The 24,103-nt window shown below is 46.2% G+C and overlaps 1 protein-coding gene across 12 annotated transcripts in view; it reads right to left on the bottom strand.

Moving 5' to 3' along the window:
* Nucleotides 1–2,912: 2,912 nt before the first annotated feature.
* Nucleotides 2,913–24,103, bottom strand: part of RHBDD1 (rhomboid domain containing 1) — a 723,897-nt gene continuing 702,706 nt past the window's right edge. For all 12 annotated transcript variants that reach the window (XM_069618187.1, XM_069618194.1, XM_069618189.1 and 9 more), the window contains one exon: nt 2,913–3,725. In XM_069618187.1, coding sequence (XP_069474288.1) covers nt 3,628–3,725 — 98 coding nt within the window. In that variant the 3' untranslated portion in view covers nt 2,913–3,627. The remainder of the gene's footprint in view (nt 3,726–24,103) is intronic.

Raw genomic sequence — 24,103 nt, 5'->3', positions numbered from 1 at the left:
AGAAAGGGGGGAGAAGGGGGAAGATTGGGGTGAGGCAGGGTGGGTGAAGACTGGGGTGAGGCAGAGCATGTGGATAGGGGAAGATTGGGCTGAGGCAAAGCAGGTGGGAGGGGGGAGATTGGGGTAATGCAGGGCAGGTGAGACATAGGAAGATTGGGTGGGATATGGTGGGTGGGCGTTCAAAGATTGGGATGGGCGGGTGGCTAGGAGTGAAGAGTAGGCTAAGGCAGAGTGGGTGGGTGGGGGAAGATTAGGGTGAAGCATGTAGGGTAACGATTAGAGTGTGGCAGGGCAGGTAGATGGGGGAAGATTGGGGTGAGGCAGGGTGGGTGGGCAGGGGAAGATTGGGGTGAGGCGGGCGGGTGATCAGGGGAAGATTGGGGTCAGGCGGGCGGGTGGGCAGTGGAAGATTGGGGTGAGGTAGGCCGGGCGGGCTGGGGAACACTGGGGTCAGGCACAGCGGGAAAGATTGGGAAAGGGCAGGTGGGCAGTGAAGATTGGGGTGAAGCAAGGCAGATGGACTGAGGTGAGGTTAGAGGCAGTAGATTGTGGTAGCTGTCAAGTTTGGCGAGGTGGAGTAGAGTGTTGTCAATATAGGTGGGTGTAGGGACCGAGTAGGAAGGGATATCATGGGGTGAGGTTGTGTTAGGAGAATGTGGGTACAGCAGGTGGGGTTAGAGTGGGATGGTGCAGAGTGGGGTGTAGGTAGAGTGGGGTAGGGGTATAGTGGGGTGGGTGAAGAGTGGGGGACGCGTGTGAAGGGGTATAGTGGGATGGGGTAGAGTGTGGTGAAGCCTGGTGAGGAGGTGGGTCAATGAGGTGAGGTGCATCTTACCTTAGATGTGTTAAGGATATCTCTTCTGGCACCAAGCCATGCTGCAAGGTGGAGGGTTTAAGGGTTTGATGAGCAAGCATCTTAAAAAAATAGGTACAGGCCATGCTATTGTTTTGCTGGGTGCTGCAGATGGAGGCTTTAAAAGAAAGCAAGAAAATAACTTGCTTCATATTCTGCACTCATTTCCATGCCATTCGGTGATGTCCCAGACATACATGATACATTAGTGTTCGGTGAGAAATAGATGGAAGGGCTTAAGGTACCACACTGCACCATATCTGATTTTTAGTTTTGACTATTAGGTGACGCAAAAGAGCCACCTATAAGCCAAAACGATTGCATTGGAGTACAGCTAGGGAGAAATCGCATATAAGGAGCTTGTCGGTGTTTGGTTATTTATCCGCTCATTGACAGCCAGTGGCCATTCTAATCCCTATGGCATTCCCACCCACTACCTGCCCATCCCCGCTCAAAGCACATCCTCCTTGGATCTTTTTGAGCTAGCTTTATCAAACCTGACCATCAAACTTTGTGCTTGAAATGCTGGCCAGAGTTTTTTCAAATCAGTCTTCTGAGAGTTAATGACTTAATTGGTTGTGTAAACGCACTACTGGTGTTATAAAAATTCCTTAACCAGGTCTGCCTCCAGCCGCTCTATTTATAAGCACTATGGAGCTAATTTGCCATGAGTCTGCAATTTGACGGCAGGGATCCATTACCTTAACACTTCAACATAAACTTATCCTCGCTGCCAAATTTGTATCATTTGCACAGTGGAGTTCTAATGGGGAAAGCAAAAGTTGGCGTACAAGCACGCACGCTGCCTTTCGCCTTTCCCTTTTGCACCCTTCCCTTTTGCACTCTGTCGTGCAAATATAGTAAACGATGCCTGCTATGTAAAAATGGCAGGTGGTGTTTACAATTGAGTACTATGGAGTCTGCCAGCTTTTTGAAAATGCATATGCAAATACAAATGCTGGAGTATTTGTATAGCTGAGAGGAAGGGAGCTGCAGAAACACATGCGAGATCATGAAAATCAAAATAACAACTGGCGTTGAACGCCGCAATTTTGAAAGAAATTCAAGAGCATTCATGAAATGAGGGTCCGGATTAAGTTTCATCTTAAAAAAGTTTTTGTATCCAGGCGAGACATCGGAACACCAGTTGTTATTTTGATTTCATGAATCGCACTCAACTGAGTGACATTACTAGGTCAGATCAAGTTTCTATGAGCACACCCCGTTATATGGAACCCTACAGGTACAAGTCACTTTGCCCTGAAAAAACCCTCAAATGGTCGAAACACGTGTTGGCTCTGGTGTGAACTTCACACATAATAAACATATAAGTACCATGAGCTTTTACTGTTTGATCAATCAATAACAGTTCTGAGATGGGCAGAATCTTATGATAGTGAAACATTACGTTAAATTCCATGTGAGCTCCATTGGAGTGCAGGGCAGGTGTGACAGGGACCTTTCACTCTTTTTCTCTAGTAGAGGTCAGCAATAGCAGCGCTCACTGACAGAAAGGGTGGGAGAAGGAGGCTAAGGAAATTAAGTTGCGCACACACTGATCAACAGGGTTAAGTGGCGACCTGAATGCACACGTTATCAAGCTCCTTTTTGGTACAATTGTTGCAAAACACCCCCTCACTTGCTTAAATGGCGCAAAGCCATCGAACAAAAGAATACAATTGTCTGTTTCCCTATACATGGCAGCTAGATAGCCGGCTTCTTAACACCACTGCTCTCTTTTATGATAGCAATGCTTGGCCACCTAGGTTGGCTACCTTCCCACCAAAGTGTTCCACAACTAAAAACATGATGGGGTGTTAAGAGTGAGCGCATCCATTTGGTACAAAGAAACATGTTTGTAGGTTGAAGCCTCAGACAATGTGCATTTAGCGCTTCATTTGTCTACTGTGATAAAATAAATACTAAATATACTCAATCTTCTTAAAAACATTTTGTTTGCATTTGTCACCCCTAGCCAGTTACAATGAGAGGTATTCTCTCTAAAAACAAAACGAAACGGTGCATACATTGGCATTCCGATTTAAACATGTTAATCAAGTATGACAAACAATGCTGGATGTTTATTTTGCAAAAATAGAAAATGCAATATCAGATGCATACGCGTTTGAGTTCAGGAATCCGTGCATAAAAACGTGCACATATATAAAATATTCAGGAACAAAGTTCTCAAAGAGGTAGGGAAAATCATAGACCGACACATGATTGGATAAGACTACATGATAGGGAATTGTGTGATACGTTTTTATGTTGCGCAGCATAACTACACGTATTTTTTTTTTCCTAAAATGAATTTAGTTGACAATATGTGACAACTGTCATTTTTAGAATTGTGCACTTGCCACCAAATAGTGCTCTTCTAACGTGTTAAGATGTCAAACTCTTGCTTTAAAGAGCTCTCTAAAACATGGTTAATGCTCCTTGAGTGGGCAGATCACTGGCTGAGGTCAAACAAGTCACAAGAATGACGAAAGGCACATTCATAAGAATATGTCACACTTGATTTGATTGTGACATATCAGCAGGTGGACACAGTGGTAAGACACACACAGAGGCTGATGTTATTATATGTGGATGCGGACCGCTATACAAAAAAGGCAACCTTAGATACTGCAGGTGGTACACTGGATTGTACTAGTGCAAAATAGCACTGAAAGGACCCAAGTTGGGCAAACAATATTTCCCTGACTGAATAAAGCTTCAACCAAATTGGCAACGATGTTAAGTTATTTAGCCACTTCAGTAGGTCATTGGCTCTAAAATCGTTGGAGTCTTCGCCTTCTGATTTCTTCTTGTGACAACGGTCCAAGTGACTCATAAAATCCATTTGGTGGTCTCTCATCTCTCGGGTTTGCTGTAAGTGAAAAAAACAATGTTAAGAAGCACCCAGAAAAATCATAATTTAATAACATCACTCCCAAAGATAATAATTTCTCAAGTGTATACAGTACAGCAGGCACTAGCATAACCTCTAGTCTTTGAAGTAGCTTGATTACTTAACAGAAATGTTCCTTACTCACGGATTTCCTCATTGCAGGCTCCCGGAGACCTATGATAACATCTATAAATATGTATTTTTTAAAATAGCAACAAAGGAGTCAGTGACGTCATTTACGGGGGGCCAGGGGTCGCACCTTCGAACCCTGGGGTCTCCCTTGCTACCCCGTTTTCTCCCTTGCTACCCCTAAAAATTAAAACATTTAAAAAAATAATTTGAATCTTTTTTTTCTTTCAATTATGTTGAGGCTCCTGGTCTGTGGCCAGCAGCTTGTGGCTCTTTGTTTCTGGAATGGCTGATTTTCTGGTAGCTAAATATGTTAAGATAGCTCAGTGGGTTGAGCGCTTGCTGCTGCAGTGTGTGTGTGTGTGTGTGATCTGCAGGTTCGACTCCTGGCAAGGTCAACTCAGCCTTTCTTTCTGTTGAGGTTGATAAATGAGTACCAATACAGGTTGGGTGATATTGTATGTATATTTGTTCTATATGAAGCGCTTAAGCGTATGTGCCATATATTAACACATCATCAGGGATCAAGGGCCGTGTGATGTCACTTCTGCTACCCCAGGCAATTTGGTGAAATGACGTCCATGGAAGGAGTATCAATCCGTAGTGTCTTAACTATGTTAAAAAAAAGAACATCTCCCCTCCCCTAAATGGCTCAGAGCCGTAACCCTTTCCACTCACCTTCAATTATAATGCAGGACCGGGACAGGAGTAAGAGGGTATTCCAAAGACAGCGATGTAGACGACCTGGGCTCAGAGTAATGAAGAGTACCTACAGGTAATGGAACGTGTAACTCCTAGTCTATCTTCCATGTACTAGTCTTTACTAGGGGACAATCATCATTCTTGGTAACCCAAACAGCACTAAAAATTGCTTTCAACAGTGTTTTAAAAAAGAAAATATAGTACCACAAAAAAGAACTACCGAGCCAAGGCTGTAAATGTGCATTTCAGTTCAAACAAAAAAAAATTGTAACATCCTAACAAATTGTAATGTTTTATCCTTGGTTAAACTCAAAAAGCACTGAAGATTTTACTGTTTACTGTTTTAAAGCACTGCTCCGAACAAAGTAAGCTGTTATAAAGACATGGCTTAGCCAGGCCAAAGTGTGAGGCACTAGACAAGAGGGGCTTGGGATACTTTGTCCAAATCTTTGTTGTGCACACAGGAAAGACAATAAGTTACCACTCTGTAGCTAAAAGACTGCTGCTGAGAAAGTGTATGGACTGTGGCGAAACCTTGAATGTCGTCACTTCTCCCCAAGGGGCAGCCCCTTCCCATGAAACCAGGGAGGCAAGGCTGCTACCATATAGTCCCCCTGGGGGTGGTACTCAGCGAGTGGATCTCATGGGGAGGGATCCCCCCTATGGGACTAGGGACGACTATTCAGGGAGAATGCAGTATACTTTCCATCAATCCCCCTTACCTAACCCTCCTTTACCTTGCCGTCCCATGTATATGTGTCATGTACATATTAGTAGGAGTACTGAGATGAAGAAGAGTCAGCTCCATCTTAGAGAGAACTCTCAGGGGAATACCGGGACGAGGAGGAGGTGCATAGGTATGAAGAGCCATTCTAAAAACACTATGGAGCAGTCTAGAGTTTCAAGGGTTCTGATAGGCCAATGCCAATACAAAATGGAAGAGGGAAAACCAAGCAAAGAGTCAGACCCTCCCAGAAGGATCCGCGAGCCTTGAGGACGTCCAGCTTCGAGCAGAGAGGAAGTTGTTGACCGGGATGCGAGGACAGAAGAAGTGGTGTCCCTACCCGGTCTGCAGTACCCTTGCTGACCGGAGACCTGTACTAGCAGAGGTCTGATTGAGCAGAGCCATTGGACCATGCAGCGGTGGAGCCACCCACGCAGCAACAAGCACTGCGGAGCCGCCGCAGTAGTCGTACAAGCAGAGAGAGAGAGTGTGAGAAGTAGAACAACAGAAGTGCTTGCAACCGGCAAACAAGACACAACAGATAACCAAAAGGTATATTGGCTGCTGGTGGAAGAAAGGAGGGCAAGGGAAGCCCAGAAACCAGGGTTGGTGGGCCATACATAACTTTAGAGACTGCCTTAAGTAATCTGAGACACAATAGTAGCTGGCAGAGTAGTGAACCAGGTCTATCACCAACAAGATATAAAGAGGAGAGGGGAGGACGGAAAACGACACTGTATAGCGTGATGCTTTGATATGGATCATGTATGTCCTAAAAAGTTATTATGTTTGGTGTGTTTGTTGTAAAAATAAAAATTGTTTAAAAAAAAAAAAAAGATATAAAGAGGAGAGAAAGGCCTGGGACCCGCAACAGAAGACAGAGGTTGTTACAATAATTCTTCCTCATCGCAGTACCTGGTAAGGAAGTACACCAGTTCTGCCAACTTGGGTCTTGGACCCGCACCCAAAATAAGCTTGAGAAGGGCCTGGGGAAGGAGGTTATTCCCCCAGCCTTTGTGAACTGTGACAAAGAGCCTGAAAAGCGCCTGTGGAAGGGAGTCATTTCCCCAGCCTTTGTGAACTGTGGTAAAGCGAGATCAGGGAGAAGGAAGACATGCCCCCTGGTGTTGTGTAAATGAAAACCAAGAGAGATCAGGGAAAGGAAGACCTGCTCCCTGTTCTTGTGTACTGTGGAGCCAAGCAAAATCAGCGGGAAGGAAGCTATAGTCCCTAGTGTTATGTATCGTGAAGCCAAGCAGAAGGACGTCCAGGGAAGGGACTCATTCCCCTGGCACTGTAAAAGCATTGAGAGCCAGATACCTGGAGAAGGGAGACATTCTCCAGGAACCCCAATAGTGAAGAAAACTATGGGTAATAAGGAATGATGTTTGAGTTGGAACTGAGAAATTTACAGCATCACAAGCTGGAACTTTGTTTTGTATCTTGGAAAGGAACTGAGACCTGGGTAAGGGTGTCATTCTTTCAGGTGAAGTTCCCACCTGCAATTGGATTTATGGTCCAATGTCAAGAAGAAGGAAGCCATTCTTCTGGACCAAGAAGATCCACTACCCCTTTAGTATTAGATACACATGTGAGCAACAGAATTAGGCATTTTGGCACACAATGGTGGATTTACTTGGAAATTCTGACAGAATCCCTTGTTTATTAGTTGAGGCAGGGAAACCCCTCTTAGAGTGAGGGAGAGAGAGGTTTCACCTTTACATTTTAAATAAAGTTTATGTCAACAAACATGCCACCTGTGCATCAGTCTCCTTCTTCTACACCCTTACAGGACCCATATGTAATAAGTCTCCTCCAGCATTTCTTTTAACCATATTTGTATAGCCATTTTGTAACACGATAATCAAACAACCAACTCCCGCCTCCCTCCTCCCCCCCTCATTCGCTCCCTCCAGTGACAGCAGCTGCCAATAACATTGTACTGATCCACTTTTCTCATACCTCCCGTTCCTCCTCCCTCTACACAATATTAATTATACGCAGATTGTGTGAGCACCATTGCTTCATAAAGTCACTTTGTAAATCCAAGACAATGCCCCAGTCCCGTTGAAATCTCTCTGCTTCCCCTTGAATTTGATACATGACCCACTCCATAGCCACCATTTTCCAAAGCTTTTGGAGCCATTCGACCCCTGTCTGCGTTTTCGCCAGTACCAACCAGGCCGCCCCTAGCATCATCATGAAGGCCTTCCTCTGGGTCTTGGTGTGCAAATGAATTCCGGGGTCAAACAGCCTGCATATCCCCTCCCACGCTAAGAGGGGCACATCAAATGTAATCATCGCCTGGATGTGTGAGCCCACTTTCACCTAGAAGGAGGCTATTGCAGCGTATCCCCACTATACATGGGCCCAGTCCCCCTTCCCCTGGCATCCCCTCCAGAATTCCTGTGATACCCCAGGGTATATAATATGCAGCACCACAGATGTCTAATACCACTGCATTATTATCTTATAGCAGGTTTCCCTGAGCTGTATAGATCTTGTCAATTTGGGGATGTTTCACCAGAGGTTCTCTCAGTACTCTATTGGAATTTCCCCACCCATTGTATGCTCCCATTTTTTCATGTATGCCCACTTTTGAGTAGTTGAGGAGTATCCTGTACAGTGAGGACACAAAGCGTTTGGATGCCTCCAGCTTTTTACCTGTGATCACTCATTAACGGCACACCTGTGAGTTATGCTACAGCACATGGAGAGAAAAGGATGAGACCTGATGTTTCAATACTGTGAGGGGTCAGAAATGTGAGGTGGACAATTTTCTGAAGGTTTTTGGAAAGTTGCCAATTTATTAACTCTAAAGGTTGGATAAGCACCTCACTATCCCTACCCTGACAAGTATTTCCCTGCCTAAAATAAACTAAAGGAAATACTCTAACAAAGGATATCTGTCCCTCACACTTATACATACAGTAACTCAACAAGGTAATGCATGGCAGTTCAAAGGCAACACAAATATAACAGTTAAGTTTACAATATGAAAACAGTCTCTCCTTATCTGAATTCCCCTTCCTGAGATTCAAGTAGGATTCTACTCCAGAGTTCCAAAAGAATTAGGAAAATCCTGGTTTGTAGGACAAGTTTTAAAACAGTTATGACTCCAACTTAACATGAAGTTCCAACACTCCAGTGGTTCAACAAAGGTTTTTTGTCTTTCTTTTGTGATAGTAAGACTCAACGTAATCTTCTTCACATAAACAAAGAATATTTCCTTAGTTCATCAGTATCAACATAAATGTCTTACTCAGAATGCTTTTGCCAACAACCTATTATTCGAAAGATTTATAATACTTCTGCAGCAGTTGTATACAGTTCTTTCTTCAGCAATGAATATTTGTCAGCATAATTTGTTTAACACCACTTCATAGAACTTCATCAACGTCCACCTGGTTTTACTTCCATGCCAGACCTACTACTTCAAGTTCGCTACTCTGGTATACTCCCCTGCCTGAATAGTAATTTACAATCAACAAGTGCCTCAGTGGTTAAGATCAGTTCACAACAGCTTTGCAGTGTTCATTAGTTTACAACATCAGACTGCAAGCAACTCTTCAGGAAAGGCAAGGTTCACATTGGTGCTCTTTAGTACTCTTTTGTACTTTACAAAACCTCTGCAAATGATGCTCCTCTCCTTCTGAACAACCTTTTCCAGAAGGCAGCCTTCTTGCCACTCTTGCTTCCCCACTGCGTTATTAACCAAATACTGACAATTATATGGCTTTTGTCCCTTCCTTGGTTATGCAATGTGGGTTTATAACAGCTTTTGTTAGATGCTTCTTTAAATATGGGTAATAAGCTTCACAACCTTTCGATCTTCCTTTAGTCCCCTCCTGACTTTGGCAATATCTATTGGTTGAAATTGCCTTGCTTTGGCTTTCTTTTGGCTTGGGTAGTGGTTGTCTGCATTCTGTTCTAATAATGTTGCCCCATCTTGTTGCTGGATTCTACATAAACTCAGAAGCTTAAAGGCACTGGGCCTCATCACAGCCTTGGCGGTATCCCAGCAGTAATTGCACTGGGATACCGCCAACACAAATAGCATTACCACAACTTGATCTGGCGTTATTAAAGCTAGATCCCGAGTTGTGGTAAGGCTGTAATTCCCCATTTTGTTAAGAGTCCATAGTACTCTATGGGGCTTTTCAGCGCTATTGCCGGCGGCGGTAATAGCGCCGAAAGTGGGCAGAACGCTGGAGATTTAAAGTGATGTTGGGAAGAAAGCTTTTCATAATTTTGCTTCCCACTGCACAGCCTCTGCAAAACAGGTCTTCAGAGTGCAAGCTTCCCTTTCTTATGCTTCCTGCTGCGCAATGTTTGCAATCAAGTCTCAGCATCCTCAACCAAGGGACACCATGTTGGTACGTTGTCTGTGCACACACACCCCCCGCGTCTGCTGCTGCATAAACAAAGGTGTACCCACTTGCATGAGAACCTGAAACTCTACCTCTCTGCCTTGAACTCTCTCAAGTCCTCTCTTCATAGATCAAAAAACAAAATTCTACCTCACCCTCATTGACTCTCACTCCAACCATCCTCACCGGCTACAGTACACCCTAACCTCACTGCTCACTCCTCTTAAACCTATTGCTATCAACTCCTACTCACAGAAAATGACCTAGCTGAATACTTTGTTGCAAGAATTTCCGAAATCAGAGATTCTCTCCTGGCCTTACTCACACTCCCTTCTACAACATTCTACACTCTGCCTACTCTACCATCATCCTTTGCCTCTATCTCCCACTTTAGTCACACTAATACTGAAGAAGTTCCATCTCTACCTCATGAAGGCTATCCTCTCTTGTGCCCCATCAGACCCTCTTGCTCCTCAGCTAGTCAAGCCTATTATCCCCTTAAAGACCTCTCACCTCGCTGAACACTTCCACTTGTACTTCCTACTTGCCCTCTATTTTCAAAATGGCCACAGTGATCACTCTCCTGAAAAAGCAAGGGGCTGATCTGAACATACCGGCTAACTTTCACCCTGTGTCTCTCCTTCCGTAGTATTCTACAGTACTCAAAAAGGGTGTGTTCTACCGTTTTACACATTTGTTTAAAAATACACAACTTTCAAGACCCCTACAACCAGGTTCCCCCCCCCTGCCACTCCACGGAAACTGCTCTCATGAATGTGTACAACTTCATTGCCTCTGCTAAACACATCAAACTATCCTGTAGCCTAACTCTCCTTGACCTGGGTGCTGCCTTTGAAACTATATATCACTCTGATCTCCTTAATACTGTCTCTTTTCTTCGGGTTCACAATCAAGCACTTGCCTGGGTTGAATCCTATCTGGAACTTCACCAATTCTTCATCGCATGGAACAACAACGCCTCTCAACTCACTCCTCTGTTGGTGTACCATAAGGCTTTGTCTTAGGTCCCTTCCAATTTACACTCTACACCTCTGCTTTTGGGGCACTAATCTCCTCCTTTGGGATCTCATACCAACTCTTTGTGTATTGCACCCTAATCTTCTTCTCTTTTCATGAACTCTCCTCTGAACTCTCTATCAAAATTTCAAACTGTCTCTGCCATTAACTAGTGGATGGCTTTGCACTCTCTAATGGTAAACCTGCCAAAACAGAGGTGCAGATAACTGTGCTCGGGCAGATAACTTGGGCTGCCGGGCAATTATCCCCTGTTCCAACCATTGGAATGGGGGATTAACGCCATAATATAGATATTTGTAAAGGGCTCACTTTGACTAAGCAGTAACTGACCAGTTCGGAATATTCTAACAGCATTTACTCTGACTGGTGGACCACGCCCCTGTACCTCTCCTCAGAAACCTTTCAAATGCAGTAACCAGCTTCACCTAGCCACTCTGAATTCTCACTCTGCTGTCAAACATTCCTCTGACATCTGTCTCCTTCTTGAAGACTTTGACCTAGATGTCCTTGCTCTAACCGAGACGTGGTTCAATGCCAGTTCTGTCACTGCTCTTGATACCCTCCTTCCTGAGGGCTACAGAATCCTCTCCAAACCCATACCCAACAGGCCTGCAGGTGGAGTGAGGCTGGTCTTCCCTGAGTGGGTCCCTGCTTCCATTATACCTACTCAATCCTACTCCTCTTTTGAATACCTCGCATGTAGGTTTGGGGTCTCGCTTACTCTCGTTCTCACCCTCGTCACTATCTACAGGCCCCCTGGCTCCACCTCTCACTTCCTCCCTCTCAACTTCTTCTTCCAAACTCCTCCTCTTTGGTGACTTTAACATCCACCTCGACTCCCCTAAATCATCCACCTCTCAGTTTTTTGTCCTCTGTGATTCCCTCTCTCTATCCTTCCTCCTTGCCCGACCCACTCTGCCCGTCACACTCAGGATGCCTTAATTTCTGGCGACATCCCTATCTCTAATCCAGTCATCCTGCCTTTCCTGGAATGACCACTCTCTCCTTTCCACCGGCCTGGGACCCCTTGGCCTTGTAACCGAGCCACCCCCAGCACTGCCAGTCTCCTTCACCGACATCCGACTGATGAAGCGAGTGTCAGACGATGCCTTTGCCTCCACCTTCATCCCCCTCCCACCTCTGCTGTTGACTCCTCCTCTGACTCTGTCCTCGCTAACCTGCACCACTCCATCTCTAATACCCTTTACTTCCTTGCCCCCGTCATGAGGATCCACCTAAAACTTGTCTCCAAGAACAACAGCTGGTATGACTCCGATCTAGCATCTTTTAAACGCAAGTGCAGAGTTGCTAAATGGAAGTGGCAGACCGGTATTAGGTCAAAAGAACTTTTTTTTTTAAATGAGGAAAAACAAGATTGATTTAGAAAGACCGCTCTGTGACCGCACAGAGCGGTCTTTGTAAATCAAACGGTCATGTCCCCATCACACACGTGCGCGCGCAGGGGCTGACAGGCTCACTAGGACCCGGAAGCGCTGTTGTGGGAGAAATGTTAAGTGTGTGCGTGTGTGTGTTTGTGTGCGTGTTTGTATTTCTTTGGGTGAGGGGAATTCTTGTGTAGAGAGGGAGGCAGCGGGGACGGATGAGAGGAGGTTCAGGATGTCAAACCCCCCAATTTCTAGCACATCCTGCCCAAGAGAGTAGGGGTGGGTGGGCAAAGCAGTGTGGGGCATAGAGGGTGGGGGGTGGGTGGTTGAAGGGTGGGGGGGCAGAGAGGGTTGGGGAAGGATGGGTGGGTGGGGCAGAGAGGGTGGGGGTAGGATGGGTGGTTGGGAACATAGAGGATGGGGAAGGGTGGGTGGTCGGGGACAGAAAGGGTCAGGAAGGGTGTGTGGGCAGGGGCAGAGCAAGTGGGATAAGGCTGGTTCGGGGTGGGGCAGAGAGGGTGGGGGTTGGGTAGCTGAATGGGTGGGGGCAGAGAGGGTGGGGTGGCTGAGCGGTGGTAGTTGGTTGGGGCAGGAAACATGAACAAAGCAGCCTTGGGAGGACTTGTCAAATGTAGCCCAAAAAGCCAAAACATAACCCAACCAGCACATGTAATGGGGGTGGGGTTGGTGGGGGTATTTGTATTTGTTTTTATTGTGTTTTATATAGTGCCTTTGTCCAAAGCGCTTTACATAGGACAGTCAACAATATAATAAATCAGAATGCAAATCAGCGTTCATAAACAGTAACATTCAAACTGTGTTCATAAATAGTAACAATCAATTAGCATTCCGGGGAGTAAACAGTCAATTAGTGTTTATAAACAGTAACAATCAGTTACGGGGGTAGTGGGAGTGGTGTGGGTGAGGGTAGAGAGAGAGGCGGTGGGGCTAGAGAGAGTCGGCAGGGGCTGGGTGGTAGTAGAGAGGAAGCATTGGGAGGGATAAAAAAGATTGCAGCGGAAAGTACCTTGAAATAGCCCAACAGTACACGAAATAGCCCAAATTAGCCCAATAAGGCAAATCACTAAGCAGCTGGGAAATGGAAAGCCCAGCCAACTTGCTTCTTACAAAGTTGTTGATTGGAGCAAATCTTTTTATATTTATTTTTTTATTTGAAAATGTTACAAAACATTCAAACAATACGCCTTACCAGCCCACACAATCCGAACTAAAACATACATGGCAATGAAGTGCAATTATGAAAGGTATTACAAAATACCACATTAGTACATAAGGTATGATGCGCATATCAATTTCCCAATTGTGGGTTTGTACTTTCGTTCCTACATAGGAGGCAATGTAGGTCAGGGGTGCACCCCTCAGCAGGGACATCGTCCCTGGATATCCACTACCGTGGACATGCAGGTTCTGAAGGGAGGCCAGTAGTCCAATGGTCTCGCTCATGAATGTAAGGTTGCTGCATATTGTGTTGCCCTCCTTTCACAAATATTCATATAGGTCAACCATTCTCTAAATGTTGGTGCTTTGCTTTTCCTCCATGATTTCGCGATTATAGTCCTGGTGACAACTGATGCCATTCCAGCTAGCTTTTATTCCGTTCTAGAGCCAGTATCCATTGCTGCCAACATCCAAAATATTGTATGATATTGCCAGGTGTTACCCAGCATAGCAGTCAAGGTGGTTTCAATCACTGACCAAAATGGGCGTATCTTGGGGCACAACCACGATATATGTAAAAAATCAGCCTCATCTTAGGTACATTTGTTACAGTTAGACAACCTGTCAGTATAAAATGTATGTAGCTTTGCGGAGGGGGTACACCTGGTGCAGGAATTTGTAACGAATTAACCGTAAACAGTAGTTCAGAGAGTCAAATACTTTGTTTGTCGGCAGACCCCTTTCCTCTGGGCATCTGACAGTTTGCGGCCCAAAGCGAACTCCCACTTAATCCGGGATGAGTTCATATGAGAGGGTCTCTGTGCTTTGATGCCCCTATATAAAGTAGAAATCAATGATTTAGTGGTGGTAGATGTGGTAACAAATTATAACAGCAGGGATGTTGCTGGGGCCAGTGGTAATTGGGTATTGAGAATTCCTGCAGTCGGAAAAACAAAAACATTGTCACTTTGCTCCATTCACCTCTAGATTTCAGAACATCCCAAGTGATCAATCTACTAACACCAAGTCTCCCAGTGACTTTATCCCTAGGTTTGCAAAGGGTATCTGGAAAATCTTTTCATGAGTGACTGGTACACGCATGACCCTGAATATTGGAAATGTTGGGGTATATAGAACATTTTCACCGAAAATGCATCCAGTTTCTTCCATGCCCGACATGTGACCTTGATGGGTTGTACCTCCGCCCAACTAATTGCTCTGGGTCCTATCCATAGTAACCCCTTTAAATCTTCAAGTAGCGTGATCGCCTTTTCCAGGGAAACATGTGGGAGGTCCACCGAGGGCAACCACCACAGATGGATTACAGGAGTTGTGCCGCTAAAAGTAGAGGTATAGATCTGGATATTTCAGGCCACCTTGTTCATAAGGTAATGTTAATAAGTCGTACAATATCCTGGCTGTTTACCTGCCCAAATGAGACGTATCATTAATTTACGTACCCTACACCAGAAACTAGATGGAGGCCAAATAGGGACATTGGCAAATATATATAGGAATTTATGTACTATAACCATCTTAGCTAAGGATATGCGGGCAGCTTGTGAGATGGGTAATATGATCCATGTCTCCACTCTGTGGTCCAGACAAGTGAGAACCTTCAGATAGTTTGCCTCAAATAGATCTGTCGGGGAGGTTGTCATGTGTACACCTAAATAGCGCATGCCCAGTGGACACAATCTAAAATCCTTTCCAATCTCGTGTTGCTAGGCCACTGGGGTCAGAGTCCCATATCTGCGATTTAGACCAATTCATCCTCAAACCGGAGATGTCACCATATTGTTGTATGGCGGCCACTACTGGCCCTAGGTTATCCTGAGGATGTTTCAAGTACAGTAACATGTTGTCTGCGTATAATTATATGACAGAAACATGAGAGTGCACTCGAACACCCTGGTTTATGTGGTGTTCCCTGAGGTAGCATACAAGGGGTTCCATGGCAATGGCAAATAGGATTGGAGACAATGGGCATCCCTGTCTCGTGCCCCAGGTCGGTGCATTGTATTTTGACATAATTTTATTTGTATATACTGCAGCTCGAGGGTCAGTATATTAGCACAGAAAGTCCCTTCCTACTGTGTACCAAAGTAACTGTAGTTAAATTATTCAAAAAAGTACCAAAAACTGGTATCATACACTTTAGTGGAATTCTCTGAAAACAGAGGGCAAGTTTGTAGAAAAATTTTGAAATATTTATTTCCCAAAGAAAAAATCCCAATAACAAAAATTTTTTTTACAATAACAAAAAAGTATAACAAAAAATTGAACACACAGAATTATAATTCTCAATAGAAAATTAGATTTAGTTTGAAGAACAGAAAAAATCAATTATTCTTTTTATAGAACAGAAAAAATCAATTATTCTTTTCATAGGATCACGAAAAGAGAAATAAAAAAAGGGAATGGAGTACTTATGGAGAATAGACACATGGACGGCTCTTAAGGAAAAATTCTTCCTTTTCTACAAAGAACAGCCGTGTCCACATTAACTCTAACTCCAGTATTCCTAATGACAGGTCTGCCTACGTGTAGGTGTCAAAAAAGTGTTTCAAAAAAATTCAAAATTGACATCATCACAACAACGTTTCGGCTGAAATGCCGCCTGTCTGGCCATAACTTCATGACATGGTTGAAAGTTGCCTTCCTCAGGGCGAAAAAACCTCACAGCAGTTTAACCCTGAATTTGTAGGCTGTGGGTAAGTTGAAAAAACAGGCGTGAACGGGCTCAGGGGCCCAAAACCAATGACGCCTGAAAAACGGAACCAGTGGGGCCCTTGGTGTAACTACATCAAGTTAGGATTCACATTGGAGAAAACAACAAATTTGGGTTAAATGCTGTAGCCCAATGGCGTGCACAGATGAAAGGTGCAGTCAGTGGAGTCTAGAGTGCGATGAGCACGTGCGTTGGGTAGCCTGGTTTACACCTGTTGGTCGCAAGGGGGTCACAGATTCTATATATGGTCGCTTGTCACTGGCATGAATAGTATGCAGCCTCTATGTCCGCTTAACAGATGTGTCATGCAGAGAAACGAGGGGAGCAGCCACTCTTGGTTACCTCTTGCAGGTTCAGTATATAACAGGCGGACCCACCGGAGATAAACGAGACCCAAGCCAGAGCGTCTAAGGACCTCAAATAAAAAGGCCCACTCCACCGATTTGAAGGCCTTTTCTGCATCCAAGGTGGCGACAACTATAGGGATTTCTGGGTTCACATTGTGCATGAGTGTGAATAGTCGTCTTAAGTTGTTCTGCGTTGACATTCCAGGTATAAAGCCTGCATGGTCTGGCAGGACCAGTGCGGACATATATGGAAGGAGGCGATCCGCTAGGATTTTGGCCAATATTTTATTGTCCGTATTAACTAGCAAAAGAGGCCTGACTGATGAGCACTTCAGGAGATCTTTATCTGATTTTAGCAGTATCATTAATATGGCCGGTCGACCCAGGTAGAACCCCTGAGGTGAAGAGATGGGGGACTATCAGGTTCACATACTCCTTATATAACTCTGCTGTAATGCCGTCTAGACCGGGTGCCTTACCACTGGGCAGGGACAGGATGGTTTAACGAATTTCTAATTCTGATGAAGGTTCTTTAAGGCTTTCTCCTTGGGTCGTGTCAAGCCATCCCAGGGCCACCTGATCCAAATATGATGTCATAGAGTCATGCCCCACCTGTAGTTGTGACATTTACAGCTTTTCATAGTACTCTCTGAATATTTCATTGATCACGATGGGGTCCCTGCTAGTGGTCCCATCTGGTTGTTCAATCTCAGCGATATCGTGTGGCTGACGATTACATTTAATGGCCCACACCAGTGTACGACTGGGACAGTCCCCCTCCCCATATGACACAGCTCTGATGGGGTCACCCAGGAATCTCTCATCCCTTTCCATAAGGAGGCACATTTCTTCCTGATTTGTCCTGAGGGCCTCACATGTCAAAGGGGTATCAAAAGACCCCTATTTTATCTCCAAGTCCTTAATTTCCTTCACTAAAAATCGACCTAGAGATTGTCTTCAGCACCCCACCGTCCCTAGACATGCAACAGCCCCTGTTAAACACTTTAAGGATTCCCACACTATACTGTTATCAGGGACAGACCCCACATTTATTTAAAAAAAAGGTTTGTATATGTTGCCTAATATCCTCCTGAAAGAGGGTGTCCTCCAGAGCCAGGCCCTAGAGCGCCAACGCAAATGCCTTTGCGGTTGTGGGGGGCATGAAAAAAGAATCTTCACTGGGGAATGGTCGAAAAGATAGCGCGGCTGAATCTGAGCGTCCATGAGGACATGGACCAGGTATGATGTAACCATGATATATTCGATCCTGCAGTGTACCCCTGAATAAAATCTGTATTCCCTGAAGGTGGCATGCAAAACTCTCTAAGCATCATATATCTGGTGATATTCAGCAGGCTCATGCCACTTTATCGCCACGTTGGGTAATACGGATTGCTGTGTCATAGATCTGTCTATATTCAGTGACAGGGCTATGTTGAAATCGCCAGCCCGTATCATTTTGTAATCAGAGAATCTGTGCAGGTGGTTGGCAGAGTTCTGGAAGAACTCAGGGGAATCAGTATTCGGGGTGTAAAAAAGTAAGAACGATTCTCTCCATCACTAATCTGTTTGTGCAGTTTGAATGCTAAGGAACAATGTATATATGTAGCAATAACTCTCGAATGTGTGGTTAATTAAGAGCCATATCTGTGTACACCCCACCCTGGCATATTGGGGAGCCCACTATTCGGTGTCAAGTGTGTTTCCTGTAAACACATAATATTTATCCCGTGATTCTTGGCGTAATTGGCAATTGATCTAGATTTTTTATGGTTTGGGAATCCTCGTACATTCCATGACAATGTGATATCTCCCATTTTCACCCCATGTGCAGACATCGCCACCAATCGGCTAACAAACTAGTCCATTCATTGCACCACCAGAGTACTTGATCGCTCATTGAAAATCTAATGGGTATATGCAGTTTCAAGATTGTGAAAATGCACATTGTTGCATCAATATTGCCATTCCCAACCCAATCCCTCCCCCTGAACTTCCCCACCTTCCTTACCACCCATGCCAGAAATAAAAGCATACCAGCATTATCCCCACACCCATGGCAACTCAATAACAACAATAACACACAACACCTGCAGTGCCAGCGGGAAACGGGACGCCGTGGGCCGCAACAGGCTCCATAAGGCATCGGACCCGTACCACAAAATATCTAGCCTTCTTGTGAAGAGGCACAACCTTTGGTGTAAAGAACACATGTCCCCTGCCAAGGGCGACATAGGGTATCAGGTGTAGTTTCTTGTATTACAGGGTACATTTTTGTACGCGGCAAGCTGTTACTAGGACGAGTGATCTTGGGAGCCGCCAGAGTCCAGAAGTTCCATTGCAAAACATTCCGCTGCTTCAGGAGCAGTGAAGAAAATTGCTTTACCCTTGTGAGTCACTAAGTTTTCCAGGATGCAGAATCGCATACTTAATGCCCTTTCGACTCAGAGCGCTCTTAACTGATTGAGACTGATTAACTGTTTTCCTTTGTTCTTGGACTTGGGGGCAGAAGTCTGGAAATAGACGAATTACTGCTGAGCCCAACGTAGCTCGCCCTTCTCTCTGGCCGTTCTGAGTAGCACGTCTCTGTCACGGTAGTTAAAAATACGTGCTATTATAGGACGCTCAGGTGCACCAGATGGAGGTTTAGGAGCAAGGGTTTAGGAGCAAGGGAGTGTGCCCGTTCAACTATAAACATCTTTGATAATGGGGGTCCCCCAGGATCTGCAGTAGCAATTTTTAAATGAACTCTTCCATGTGATTGATGGAGGTGGACTCAGGTACCAAGGAGCGTACGTTGTTGTGCCTAGATCTCCCTTCGAGGTCATCATTTTTAGACACAATTCTTTTCACTGTTTGTTGCAGGACCAATACTTTGTCCTCGCCCTCACTTTTTCTAGTTTCTGCTGGTCATACGACCACATAGTTTATCAATCTGTACAGCAGAGATGTCAACTTTGCTGGTAAGGGCGTCGATTTTAATGCCAAGTGTATCTGTGCTATTCTTTAGAGCCAGCAGGGTCTGATTGAGGGCTGCTACATCATGCTGGGAGGAGGCCAGCTCTACACGTGGAGAGGGTGTCGCAGTATCTGTTCTGTAATGCTGGTTCATCTTGGCCTGTTTCTTGGGATTCCCCATGTTAAACCCGAACACAGGGAATCAGTGCCTCGATGTGTAGTGTAAGCTGCCAGGGGTGTAGTCTGCAATAAGTACACAAGGGCTGAATACGTCAAGAGTTGATGCTACGCTGCACAAGCCGTGGGGGGATGCCGTTTGGGAGAGTATTTGTGGCCCCCTCACTACACCAGACTGTATTGGGCTCAGTGCAGGATCTATTTAATCTATACACAAGGCGATTGCCCCTATTGTATCACACCCCCACACACAATGTGCATCCAGACCGGGGCGGCGAAGGACCACCCCTGTTCATATTTGGGCACTCAGACCACCAAGGGGACACTTCCAGGGAAGGCTGGGAGGTCGCACCAATCAAGGCCCCCACAAAGTGCATCCAGAGGATTATCCCCCACACCCCCAGGTTACCAAGTGGGACCTTATGTTATTAACGTGCATTATTTGTGCACATCTGGTGCCTGTCAGTTGTTAGCTCCTTAAATAAGCACCTCTGGCAAGCCGCAGAGAACCACACACCAAGGATCTGCAACCGGCCGCCGCCCACACCCTCCACATGAAGGGGGGCAACACCGCCAGGTGTGCACCACGGAGCATGAGGGGCAGCCCAAGCCAGCAGCCACTGTCCCAGGGGGGTCAGCGGAATACACAGGGCCCTCTGATGTACCTTCTCACTATACAGCCACTTTGTGTATATGGTGAGCTCCCACAGTACTCTGGTGTGATTCAGAGATCAAAGGCCTGCACTCAAGCAGCGTCTGTCACAGCATGCTCCACCGCTCCAGGGTAAAGGATTCTGGCGGGCCAAGGTGGAAAGACACGGCTCCACACCAGCACGTCCGGGGCTTGCCTCTTCCAGGCTGTGGAACGATCAACATGTAGCGGCCACATGCGGTGCTGTTGGCGCACATCCCTCGTTCCGATACATGACACTCCACCAGACTCCTTGCTATATCCGCAGCTACTGGCACTGAAAGTCACCAGTTTTCACATGTTCAGCAGCCCCACAGTATATAGGTATTTAATCCTGCTGTTAACAGGGCTATGCCAGTCTGGAAGGCGAGGATATCTAGCAGGATATGTAGGCCAGAGCCGGAGCGATCACAGGAGGCGGCCATCTTTGTTGTCACACAACAGCGTCCCTGATTGGAGCAAATCTTGTTAGGGAGTGCCTCACTGCTTACTATTCTGCAGGAGTTTGGGAAAATACATTTTAATGAGTTGGCCATTTCATGCCGTGGGGGCACAGTGTGCGGCTGAAGGGTGGGTGGTGGGCAGAGTGTGTGGGGTAAGGGTGGGGGCAGAGGCAGAGCGTGCGGGGGAAGGGTGGGTGGGCGGGGACAGAGCGTGCGCGGGGACAGAGCGTGCAGGGGAAGGGTGGGTGGGCAGGGTCAGAGCGTGCGGGGAAGGGTGCGTGGGGGCAGAGCATGCGGGGGAAGGGTAGGTTGGGGCAGAACGTGCAGGGGAAGGGTGGGGGGCAGAGCGTGCGGTGGAAGCGTGGGTGGGTGGGTGCAGAGCGGGTGGGGGAAGGGGGCAGAGCAGGTGGGGGAAGGGTGGGGGGGCAGAGCGTGGACAGGGCCAAGAGTGTGGGGGGAAGGGTGGGTGAGCAGGGGCCGAGGGTGTGTGGGGAAGGGTGGGTGGGGGCAGAGAGGGTGGCAGTTGGGTAGCTGAATGGGTGGGGGCAGAGAGGGTGGGGTGGCTGAGCAGCGGTAGTTGGTTGGGGCAGGAAACATGAATAAAGCAGCCTTGGGAGGACTTGTCAAGTGTCAGCCAAAAAAGCCCAAACATAACGCAACCAGCACATGTAATTGGGGTATGGTCGTTGGGTTAGTGGGAGTGGCGGTGGGGATAGAGAGAGTGGGCATGGGGTGGGTAGTAGTAGAGAGGTAGCCTTGGGAGGGATACAAAAAGATTGCTGCTGAAAGTAGCTCAAAATAGACCAACAATACACGAAATAGCCCAAAACAGCCCTAAGCAGCTGGGAAATGGAAAGCCCAGCCGACTTGCTTCTTACAAAGCTGCTGATTGGAGCAAGTCTTGTTAGGGACTGCCTCACTGCGTAGTATGCTGGAGGATTTTTGGCAAAATACATTTGAATGAGTTGGCATTTCATGCCTTGGCATTGCTGATTGCTATGCCAACCAGAAAGTCTTAGTTTAGAACACCATTTCCCTCTCTTTTGTAACAATTGTTTCGGCAAATGTGTGGCTGGCGGCACAAAAATTCGCCAAAACTAAAAATAGGCAAATGTCAGCATCATCAACCATGGGTACAGAATAGTCCAAAGACGTGCCGATAGCACTAGCGTACGCCGCAGTATTACATGAATACACTATATATTACCTGGTGGCTAAAGGTTGTGAAAGTAATATATAGCAGCAGCACATTCAAGTACAAGAGTTGCATTATTTAACGTGGGGAAGTTGGTATAACCAGTTCCTGCGTGAATGTGCCTTTCATATAGACAGGCATGCCAATTTGAAACGTGTAAAAAAAGGAAAATCTGTCCGAAATAAGCTGAGGACCAAAGCAGGTAATAATGGAAGTTGGAGCCACATGTGTGAAGAAAGATGGCGATTCAGTTCGTTTCTCCGGCGCTCCATGGGATACCCTAAGATTGCAAACTTAATTGTACGAAACGTATTTTGACCGTACACTGCAAAGTATGTAGTAGCACACGTTGGACCAATGTATATTGTCTATTTCCCCTCAATACCTTGATGCGGCCCTGCACCAATAAGCAAGTAAGGAGATAATTAACTGAAAACGCCGTTTAGTAATATCATTTTCCAGCCGATGACGCTAGCGTCCCATTGTGGCAGCACACGAGGCATCAAGGCGTTCAGCATAGTAAGCAGAATTAGGGGTTTCAAACAAATGGGTGCTACTGAGCTGAATGTTACGGAGCTCGTTTTTGTCAACTGGTTTCAAAACCAGGATTATTCGACATCCAGTAGCTTCTGTGTCACATCGGGTTCCATGCAACACAGGGAGAGGTCAAACCTCAGAGACACACATGTACATTTTACCTTCGCTAATCCATCGCTGAGTTTTAAACGGCAACTTGCTGCTGTGTACAAAATTCGACCTATTCTAGAACTTGCAGCCAACACAGCACACACCGAGAAGAGAAAAATGTACTTTAACTTCAGGGTCCTTTGTTCAACTAAAACATGTTTAAAACACAGATCAATGCGAGCGATAATGTGCACAAAGTGCACCGCACGGATTCGAGTCATGCACCCAGGTACCGACAGCGGCAGACACATTCCTGCCTGCACTAACATCACCCGTGTTCAAGTAGTGATGTGCCATAAGAGATCGCATGAAACCATATTTTAACACCACATTTTGAATTTGCTTTTTATGTGTCTCACGGACGAGAAACCAGGTACTCAAAAACGATAACGCACAATTAAAACGAAACACGTTGCCATGGTCATGTAAGTTTCTTGTACCAAATTAGAGGTCATTTTGCTTAAAACGCCAACAGAAGGGAGAGGACTGCGCCTGATAATCAGAGCTGGACTTGGGGGGGTGAGCCGGGCGACCGCTGGGGCACCACGACCCTCAGGGCGCCATTAGCCCCCGCCACGCCAGCTAGGGGAGTCTTTCAAGGGCTGCCCCGAGCTGGCGTAGTGGGAGAAGGCGCGGCAGGCAAGCTTTTTCTATTAAATGCGCCCGTGGCAGCGGGCTCATTTAATGACAATAGGGTACTGTTGTCAGCACCCTATTGTCATCAAATGTGCCCCTTCGTTGCGGGTGCTTTTAATAACAAAAGCCGCCACTAGCCCCCCACCACGCCAACTCGGGGGAGTCTTTCAAGGGCTCCCCGAGCTGGCATAGTGGCAGAATGCGTGGCAGGTGCCTCATTGTTATTATATGCACCCGCGGCGGCGGAGCGCATCTAATAACAATTGGGTGCTGACGCGCCCTATTCATATCATTACCTCCTCGCCGGAGCGAGGAGGTTAAAAAAAAGAAAAAAAAAGTGGCACATCCTGGCACCGCCCCCCCTCTGGCCCGCCCCCTGTTGACCTGGGGCGTGCGAGGCCCGACGCCAATTTGCCCAAGCGCTGCTGCCCCTAAGGCCGGCCCTGCCGATAATAAATGAGTACTCATAATCCCTTACATGCTATTTTGATATTTTTTTGTGAATCAGTATACAAGAAAATCCGTACGATCCTTCTGTACTGTGCTGTTTTATACCCTTCCCCAAAACCAATTATAAAGCGGCCCGCCATGTACGCGCATGATGGAAATCATTAGTACGAAAACCCATTGATTCCGCCTGATTTACAAAGATCCACGAACAGGAGGAATCCATACTGATTCCCGCATCTCCGCCAGCATAAAATTTAAATGGGGCTAGAGATGCACAGGGATTTGCCGCAAAAGGCCATTGTGGAAGCTGCAAGAACAGTAATGCTCTCCAGACAGCTCTATGCAGTGTAGTGTGTCGCCCCTTTAACTGTGGCGTGTTGGCCCTTTAAGAACACGAGTCATGACTTTGTAATGACTGAACCAATTAAAGGGGCCTCTGTGTGCACGTGCGGGCACTCCAGCAGAGACCCAGAAAGCGGCAACTCTGTGTCTGTGCATTATTTACAGTGTGTTTG

The sequence above is a fragment of the Ambystoma mexicanum genome, chromosome 10 (assembly GCF_040938575.1).
Source record: "Ambystoma mexicanum isolate Mex_15411 chromosome 10, UKY_AmexF1_1, whole genome shotgun sequence".
In the NCBI taxonomy this organism is placed as follows: Eukaryota; Metazoa; Chordata; class Amphibia; order Caudata; family Ambystomatidae; genus Ambystoma; species Ambystoma mexicanum.
The sequence above is the reverse complement of the archived record's forward strand: the minus strand, read 5'-3'. Positions and strand labels throughout refer to the sequence as shown.